The sequence below is a fragment of the Phaethon aethereus genome (assembly GCF_964289735.1).
Source record: "Phaethon aethereus genome assembly, chromosome: 8".
Lineage (NCBI taxonomy): Eukaryota > Metazoa > Chordata > Aves > Phaethontiformes > Phaethontidae > Phaethon > Phaethon aethereus.
The window spans coordinates 9065971-9075563 of record NC_138584.1 but is presented as its reverse complement, the minus strand read 5'-3'; the positions used below and the strand labels follow the sequence as shown (position 1 = coordinate 9075563).

The following is a 9593-nucleotide window of genomic DNA, read 5'->3' as shown; positions in this document are numbered from 1 at the left end:
CTATCCCCCACTTGGCCAGGAAGTACAAATAAATCCCAAATGAGTTTCTGAAAGCTTAAAATAGGTAATGAAATAACACATTTCTAGTTTTAAATAGAGTGCAAAGTAAAATCAGTTAAAAAAAAAAAATCTGTCTACAAGTTAACATAAACAAATAGGTTTCCTGCCTTTCTCTCTTAAACTAGAAGTCAGAATATTGGATCAATGCTAATATTCATATCACAATTATGAAAACAAAACAAAACCTTCTGGTCATAAAATGAACTACAAGGGGATATTTTGAGAAATCTGCCTGTTTGTCTGTTTCTCCATCAGGCTTCACAGGATAACATACTCTGTTTGATCAGTACCCGAAACGTTCGCTACCCGATATTTAACAGTAAGCATTTTTTTTTTCCTCATGGGTTTAAATGAGATTCATTGAAATCCTTCTAGTTGGGACGTTAAAAGCAAGCAGCCGCTAAATTCCGAGGAAAGAATAATGAAGAACTTAAGCAACACATATCATACCAGAAAATTCAACAGGTACAAAGCCTCATTATCTAGAAGTTTTCTAAAAATAAGCATTTTATCTAATATAATCATTTAAGCAACAGAAACACTATCTCTATTTGTTTATTGAGATAAGATCAACTAGGAAACAGCCTGCCTTAGGTCCAGCCCAGGAAGAGGCCTCAGCTAGGAGGAGGCTGAGGAGGAGCAAGGCCCACATCGCTCAACAGGACTCGCAGGTGACCGCAGCGAGAGCCTCAGCTCGCACCTCACCGACTTCCCCACACCAAGATAAAGCTCCAGGAAAAGAGAAGTAACCCGGATAAACTAAGTCAGTCGGTACATAACGCCTGTTTTCCACACAAAACCCAGGAAAAAAAACTTCGAAAAGCGGCCTCCTGCCGTCTCATCGCATGAGCCTGCCAGACTCGGCCCCGCGGCGACGCTCCAGCCCCTCCCCCGGGTGGCACGGAGGGGCCGACAGCCGAGGAAAGGCCTCATCCCGGCCCCACCGCTCTTCTGGCCCGGGGCCGGGACGCCGGCCGGGCGCGGTCCTGGGAACCTTCCCGAAGGGACCGGCGAGATCTCCCTGCCCGGCCGGGCCGCCGCAGCACAGGGGCAGGCCCGGCCGCGCGCCCCTCCCGCCCCTCCGTCGCCGGGACACGGCGCCCAGACAGCGAGGAGGCGCGCGGTCCCGGCGCTACCGAGGAGCCCCGCCGGGAGGCGGCAGGCAAGCCGCCCGCCCCCGCCCGCCTCACTCCCTACAGCGCAGCGGGAGATGAAGGGCGGAGAGACACCCCCCCCTCCCGCTCCGCCGCAACTTCGGGGCAACTTCTCCCTCCGCCCCCCGCCCGTCCCTTCCCCGGGCGAGCGGCCGCCCGCCCGCCTGGGCCCCGCCGCTTACCCCCAGATGACATAGTTGGTCTTCACGTTCTTGGGCCAGGAGAACTCGCCGAAGATCACCTCGTCGCCCTTCACCACGATCTCCTTCTTCTGCGTGTTGTACTGCCGCAGCACGCTCAGCACGTCCGCCATCTTCGCTCCGGAGCCGCCGGCCGCCGCCGCTCTGCTCCGGCCCGGCCCCTCTGCCAGCCGCGCGAGGACCCCGCCGCCAGCAGCCAGGCCCCGGGCTGCCCGCCGCGAACGCCTGAGCGGCAGCGGCGCCGCCGCCGCCGCCTCCTCCTCCAGGGGGCGACGCCGAACCCGTTGCCATGGAGCGGCGCGGCCCCGCCCTTAGGGCGGCACCTGCCTGGGCGGGGCGGGGCCCCGCCCCCAGCGCCTCGGAGGCACCTCCCCCGGCTGGTCGGGGACGCGCCCGCTGCCGTCGCGGCCGTGGTGGGGCAGCACGGCCGTCCCCGCCAGCGGCGCGCGCGTAACGGCCGCCGCGCCGCCCCCGGCCCGGCCGCGCCGTACGGCAGCACCGTCACCGCGGGAGCGACCGCGTCCCGGTGCGGGTGTTGAGCGGCTTTTCACGGCCGGTCCCGCTACAGGCAGTGTCATCAACGCACAACAGAGAGCAATCAGTAGCGTCACCTTTTTTGACACGAAAAACAATTAGGGTTGAGGCAGCAGCGTGCTAATTGCGAGAGGCTGGCCCGCGGTCTCGCCGCCCGCCCCGGCCGGCTCCCCACTGCGGTGGGGGAGCGGCCCGGCGGGGCCACGGTAACCGCTCTCCAGAGCTGCGCGCCCCGCGCGCGGGACCGGCGGGGAAGGCAAGGCTTCCGCAGCCTGGGTACGGACGGGGCGGGAAAGAGAGGGAAGGGAAGCAGCCCTGCCCTGACAATCACAAAACCGCCATTTAGTTCTGAGAAGAGTAAGCCGTCGAAAGAGCATGGCAAAAAAGTAATGAGGAAAATATTTATTGCCTCTGCACCTGAAGAAGAAAAAAAAACCAAGACACCACCGAGCAAATACTCCTTTACCCCGCAGCGTCCAGGATTTCGCAGAGCTCCAGTAACACCGTCTGCTCACCGGAGCAACCGAAGAGCTGCGTCCGCCGGAGGCCCCCTCCACCAGGCCTGCGTTTGCTCTGTGTTCCAGGTTAATTTCTGCTGCTCAAGCACACACAAACTGGAAGCGCAGCACTTCACAGCGGAACCCAACAGACTGGTATCCCCTGGGAATACCAACTCTGGGATTTTAGGCCTGGAAGAAATCTTTCGCAACAGCTTGTTCCAAATTTTGACACTCAGCATTTTCCTAACATTTTTCAGCATTGGCAGAAAACACGATCCCATTTTATATCTGCAAAAGGCAAAACTGCATCATTCTTCCTGTAAGTTGCATATACCAAAACTGACAAAACAAACCAAAAGTCAAGAGCTTATATAATTTCCTGTCCCAAGACGTTAGTGATATCACCATTTGTGTCAGAACTACACAGCATGCTGAATATCGCAAGAGATGTCAGAGAAACTATTTTCACATGGCATTAGATACCTGAGAGCTTATCAGCTTTATCATAGGAGATTGGGCTAGAACATTATTACCTGAAATGAGAAAGCTTATTGCCATGTAGTAAAGTGAAAGCATATCATGTAGGTACAATGTTTCAGTTGCATTTTACCACCAGTTTAACAGAGCTGTGGTCTTACACAGATGTTTTATATTAAATCAAAATTAAGCTGCAAACCAATTTTACATCACAGGTAAATTCATTAAGAACATCAAGAAAGACTCTTCAAGTCTTATAATACAGGAAGCACAAGATGTACCATGTCTGAATACACAACATCCATTTTTACAGATAAGTGAGCAAAACCAAAACAGTTAATCCAAATTATTAGCTGATTTCTTTGCACTGTTTTTTAAAACATAGGACTGAGTACTGAACAGTGACCCAGTGCAAAACTTATCCTCTCCACAGAGAGAGGGGCAGAGAAGTTCCTGCAGCACTGAAATTCCTGTCTAGATCCCAGCACGGAGATTCAGAGGATATTCAGTAGGTATGCTTTGCCAAGGTACATATTTGACCAGGGATCCAGGCTCCATAGCAGGTTACGTGGGGGTGAAGCAGGCAAATATTACCGAGCAGCTCTTACTAGACAGTCTGAGGAAAGAAAAGAACATACACCCCTCACGTAAAGTAAAACCTCCAAATTTGTTAATTCCTTAAGAAGAGAAAATGAATTTTCCAGGAGTCATTAAAAACATTACACATATTACAGGATTACTCAAACACAGCACAAGCACATCTTCCCAGATAGCAGGACAAGTTCTTTACCTTCAGCACATTATCTGTTGTCTGGGAACGCTCCTGTTTCACGGGTAAGTTTCTGACTGTTTCAGTAACTGCAACGCAGGAAGGAAACGTAAGGAAAAACGGGCAACAAACGCTGGCTGAGAAGATTTAAAATCAGTTTTTACATTTGACAAAGCAGAGGCACCGCCGAAACCTTGGCACCTGGGAGTCAAGGGGGGCCGGAGACCTCCACCCGCCTCGTACCAGCAGCTGCTCCGGGGCCCCCGGGAAAGCCTCCTCACCTCTAGCCCCTCTCCTACCCGTCATCCCGCTGCCAGGAGCGCTTCGGAGCCCCTTTACTACTCCTACGTCGCAATGCCGGAGCGGTTTTTCCTCAGAAAAAAGTCTGTCACCACCTGGTCACATCGCTCGGCCGCGACTGCCAGGCGCGCCGCCCCCAAGGCCTGCCCCCGCCTCCGGGAGCTGCCCCCCGGGCCGCACCGCTCTCTTCCCCGCCCTGCGCCGCCCTCACCGCCGCCAGCGGCGCCCGCACCTGTGGGACCCGCGCCCCCTGGCGGGGCGGTGCTGCCCGGCGCACGGCGCCTCAGGACACCGGCAGCGCGGCGGGCAGCCCCACGCTCCCCTGGAAGGGGGTGCGGGGGTCCTGTGAGCGCTGTCGGACCGCCGTGAGGACTGCGGGGAAGGTCCGCCCCTTCCTTTTGGCGGCCATGGCCCTGCGGGGGGCGCTGCGGCGGGCGGCGGCCGGGCTGTGGCGCGGGTGGGTCGGTGTGGGGTTGCTCCTCAGCGCGGGGTGGCGGTGGGAGCTCTCCGCCGGCGCCGGGACCTTGGGCCTGGGTCGAGCCCGAGGGGACGGGGCCTGCTTTCTGTCTTCGTGCCCTTCGATCGCACGTCTCCGGAGGAGCGGCCCTCCGGGGAGCGGAGCGGCAGGGTCCGAGCGGCACCGCGACGTGCAGGCCTCGGAGCAGCGCGCCTGGGGTACCCCCTCCTTCCATGAAACCCAGCGCGGTCCCTTCTGTTAGAGTCGGGTCCTGACGTTGAATACAGGCCGGTGTCAGATTTGGCACTCGTCTCTGCATTAACCGTTGCGGGAAAAAATAGTATTTCTTTTGTGAAGTCAGCCGTTTTGGCTGTCCTTATAGGCTGCACCATCCATCTATATTTTCGTCTTCCTGCAGGCATGTAAGAACTCGTGTGACTGTGGGTATTGCAGCTGAAGTAAACTTAACATGTAATGAAGAAATTCCATTAAATATTTAAGCCAAACAGTACGAAGCCACCCTTTGAGAACTGTAAAATGTATCATTTGTTTAAAAGCTCAAATATCTGACTTTTAATTTCTTTTTAGTTTTAGAATGGGGAATAGTTGGCCTACTTCTGTAGAGTTGGCTAATGATGCTGCTGTGAATCAAATACAGGTAACATTATTTATGCAATACTTATTTTCAAAGTAAAAACCTTTAAAACTTTTAAAGTTACTTTAAAGCTCTTCTGTTTTATACAAAGAAATTCCATAAATAGTTTTGCATGTTGAACCTGATTCTTGTGTTTATTAAGCAATACTGGCAGTATTTATCCACAGCCTTGGAACCTGATCTTCCTAGGCTGCATCCATTTTGCCTTTTTTTCAGACCTCTACTTAAATTCGGTACTGCTATCAATGTTGGGGATTAAACCTGGCAAAATGACTGATACTAAGCAAAGTAAATATTTCACGAGTAAGTTGTTTTTTAAAGTAAATTTACTGATACTAAATGACCCCCTGAAATCACCTTGAATTTACAGTAAAAGGTGTGTTTCTTTCTCCCACTCAGAACTCTTTTTGTCACTGCACTTGCCACCGGCACCTCCCGTTTGGATTACGGACAGGGAAGGCTCTGCTAAATAATTCAAGGAGATGCAGCTTTGTTTGGCAGACTGTAAGAGGTCTGTGACTGCCGAACGCAACAGGGTTCAGGGTTGGCACTATTGCATGGCAGTCTTACCACATGCTCCACAATCATTCTGCTCAGTTTTGGAGTCGAGGGCAGGTGATACGCAGCTTCAGGGGTGCCAGCAGTGCTTCTGGTAGAGATCGCTAACGCCAGCTCTCCTCCATTTCTCTGCACCCACAAGAAGATGATGATCGTAGCATTCCTGAAAGTTAGACACTGCTAAGTTTTAACTGATTCCAGGTATTTTACACAAAGAATAGAGCATACCTTTTACTGAAAATTTTAAGTGGAGTAGGAGAAGTTACTTTATCTTCCATATAGTTCTGCAAACTGCTGAAGTTGTGCCTCACTGCCTGCTGCACTGGTGTGCAGATGCTCTTCGGGATCTGGCCAAGTGCAACTGCACTTTTTGAGGTCGAGAGTCTAACTTTCTTGGTAGTCAGGTAGGAAGCAATTTTTATTCTGATGTGAAAGTATAGGATGCATCCCTAAAGGAGACACTAGGCCACCGTAGGGGTGTTCAGAACAAATGTGGGGTGGATAGGTTTTGCACCCACCATACAGGTGATATCTTCTTGCCTGATGCCTTGATAGAAGTCACTGTTCTGCTCCTTGATTTAAAAGAAAAGGAGTTCATTCCTTGCCTTAAGATTCGTGTGGCTCTAGATTAGAAGTAGGGAAAATTTAGAAGCTAAACTAGCTTTTCACTTTACCTTAAAAAAAAAATAAGGTACAGTGTTTTGGAAGATTCTTCAGAAGCAGCCAGCCATCACTGTAGCATGGCTGGGAACTCCTCGGTTGTCCCCGTTGAAAATACCTCAGAAAGACTTTTACAGAGAGTAATCTTCTGTATTTGTTACCATAATAGCAGATTTTTAACTTCTGTATTTGTTGTCATGACTGTTTAGTACTGTTAAAATACACTAACTTGAAAACAAAGCACGCTGACTTGAACATTCTTTTGAACATACAGGAGATCATTTCAGACAACTGTGTGGTGATTTTCTCTAAAACAACATGCTTCTATTGCAAAATGACAAAAAAACTTTTTGAGGGTATGAATGTAAATTATACAGCTGTAGAACTGGACATGAATACAAATGGAAGTCAGTTCCAAGATGTTCTTGAACAGATGACTGGTGGCAGAACAGTAAGTGTATTTTCTCACATGTAATAAGCAAAGTAAGAACTTATACTACACATGTTCTTCATGGGTTATGACTATATCAGGGTCTTCATTTTTTTGAGATGAGCAAACTTGGGATACAAGCTCCTAAATCAAAGACAAGGTACTGCAGGAGGGTTCTGTACTGTCTCCTCCTCCTGAGACCCTCTGGCCATCCGTCTGAGGTGATCTTTTCCATACTGCCACTATAATAATTGAAGTATCAAAGTCAGTTTTCATTTGTATGGGCATATTGAATCCATTGTGTTTAACACTTAACCTTGTAATTTCTTAATTTTGTATAGTCTCACTTGACTCGATTATTCTATTATAATCTCCCATACAGTGACTTTATCCCACTTTTGAGGGGCACCTGAACAAGGTTTCCCACCTCTGTAAATATTATGGAAATGTATGAGTTGTACAGTAATATTAAATATGCATATGTAAGAACATGACTATTGTGTGTATACTAGAATCCAGGTGGGCTTGCTTAGATATTTGTATTTTCCAACAAGTAACTAATGCAATTTTCATTTTCTTGATAGGTGCCAAGAGTGTTTGTCAATGGGACTTTTGTTGGAGGTGCTACAGATACTCAGAGACTTCACGAGGAAGGCAAACTGCTTCCATTAGTTCATCAATGTCAAGTGAAAAGAAAAGAAAACCCTGAACAGCCATCTAGCTTAGCTTAATTTTAGTTTGTATAAACAGAATTTCAGACAAGTTAGAAGATCACAAAGATACACTACATCAGCTGGACTCAGCAACTTCAAGCCATGGATTTCTGATTCAGATCATTCTCTGACACAGACTTTATGGACTTGCCAAATTACTTGGTGTCCTTGCCTCAGCTTTACCATATCCAAAATGGTGATAGAAAACATTATGTTACTCTTGGGGCTCTAAGTGTGAGATAGTGATGTCATTTTATTGCTATTGCATCCTGATACGATGCTTTGGAGAAGTACAGACTGTACAAGAAGAATCCTGTTGGGGTTTTTTTCTGCAAAGTAGTTTGCTTTCTAGCTTTGGTACAATAAATGGTCAGTTTAATTTCAAGGTCCCTTTAAATTTAGTTCTTACCTGAATGTCCAATTGTAATCATGAAGCAACATAAAGCAAAACAAGTTTGTAGCAATATTGCTGTATGCATGTCTGCCTCTCTCACATGTCAGTGTCTGATCTAGCTACCAAATTGTATGTCCAGGTGCTATAGAAAAGGGAATAAAGATTCTTGCAGTTTGAGAGGGGTAGGCAATTGCTTTCATCTTCACTTTGCACTATGAGGTATCAGTCTATACAGGGTCATTCAAAAATATCCTAGGGGAGCCAGACAGCTCGCTGTCACTAAACTGTGCAGCTACAAACTACATCATGATCAATCCAACACTATGATCAAACTTAAGACCAAGTAAAATGGGTCTAATATGCATAGAGTTTATTTAGTACTTAAATTCTACAGTTGGAATGCAGTTTACTAGCGATTTTAACTGGCAGTTAAATTTCTAAAAGAAATGTCTGAAATTCAATAGTTTCAGTACAATGTACACCCAAAGCCAGACCAGGCAATGCCAAGACTCTTGGTTATTTCAAGAAAGATCATATGCAAGTAGAAAATTACATCGCATTTTTTCAGTAAAAGGGACCGTTACACTACTAAAGGTGCACAGTTTAGAATAAAAGCATTAGTCAATGAATTTTTACTCAGTTGTTGTGAATGACTCCTGTTGTTTCCATTGCTTTCAGCACTGCGTGCACCTAAAATACTTTTTTCTCCTCAAGGGAAAAAAGTATCACATTTATCTTCAATGCCAGATAAGCAGGACTGCAAGAGTATCGTTTAAGTTTGACAGCTTCATTTTTGTGGTGGGGGTTTGAAGTAAGTTTAAACCGCACCATTTGTAGAAAGTTTTTAGTATACCGTTACCTGCACTGTGCATCTTTAACGTGTAATGAGCTGATTAAACACACTGGCCTCATAATATTTTTGTTATTGCTGTTTACTCTATTTTGCTAGTTTCATCACTGCCTTATTAAAATTTTGCTTACAAGGACACACTCATCAAGGTAAACACACACACAAATGTGCATCTCTTCAAATTTATACTTAATAAAGCAGTTTATTTTGCACATACAGTGATAACCAAGTATTCTTTCTCTCTGTAAAATTCTTAGGCCAGTTATGTTTTCTCATAAACAATAATTTTGCACCTGAAAGGTAGTAAATCCATCATGTAAAAATAGTATGCAAAGGAATTTTTCAAAGACCTTTTTGTTTTGTTCCCTGTTTTAAAAAAAAAAGTCCCAAAACAGTAGTCTAAAATAACCCTTTGAGTTCTAAGTTTCAGAAATCCCAGGGCATTGTCACTTAAGGCAATGTTCCATTCCAACTGTTGAGAAAACATGCTTGTATGCCTGCAGATCCAAGTGAGTGCCCGTTTATTAAAGAAGGTATGTCTTAAGGCACTCAAAGGGTTAATTATGTTTCTATTTAACCATATTAAGGCTTCCCATCCAAATAGTTTTTCATTAATGTTGTATCATTTCATAGAAAGTAGCAGCAAGACAATGCCTTCATTATTGGATGGCACAAAGCCACGTTATGTTTAAGGTAGTTAAACATGATACGGTGGTTAAAGTGTGGTTCTACTCTAGAAAAAAGAAAAAAGCGACTCAAAAATAGTCATTAAAAATTTCCATATTTTTTGCTTAGCACTGTCTGGCAACAAACACCAAGTTATTAACTAAGCAGATAGAGCTGTGAATGTGCCTATCTGTTGCTTCTTTATACAGAATTATT

At 46.9% G+C, this 9593-nt stretch overlaps 2 protein-coding genes across 2 annotated transcripts in view; one reads left to right on the top strand and one right to left on the bottom strand.

Moving 5' to 3' along the window:
* Positions 1-1527, bottom strand: part of CDC73 (cell division cycle 73) — a gene marked incomplete at its 5' end in the record, with an annotated part of 104056 nt that extends 102529 nt beyond the window's left edge. The window contains one exon of the mRNA XM_082002872.1: positions 1397-1527. Coding sequence (XP_081858998.1) covers positions 1397-1527 — 131 coding nt within the window. The remainder of the gene's footprint in view (positions 1-1396) is intronic.
* Positions 1528-4401: 2874 nt separating this feature from the next.
* On the top strand, positions 4402-7485 carry GLRX2 (glutaredoxin 2; the record flags this gene model as incomplete). The annotated part of the gene is made up of 4 exons (XM_082002745.1): positions 4402-4451; positions 5040-5109; positions 6599-6775; positions 7339-7485. 4 exons carry the CDS (start codon positions 4402-4404, stop codon positions 7483-7485), a joined length of 444 nt encoding a protein of 147 aa, XP_081858871.1.
* Positions 7486-9593: the final 2108 nt, after the last annotated feature.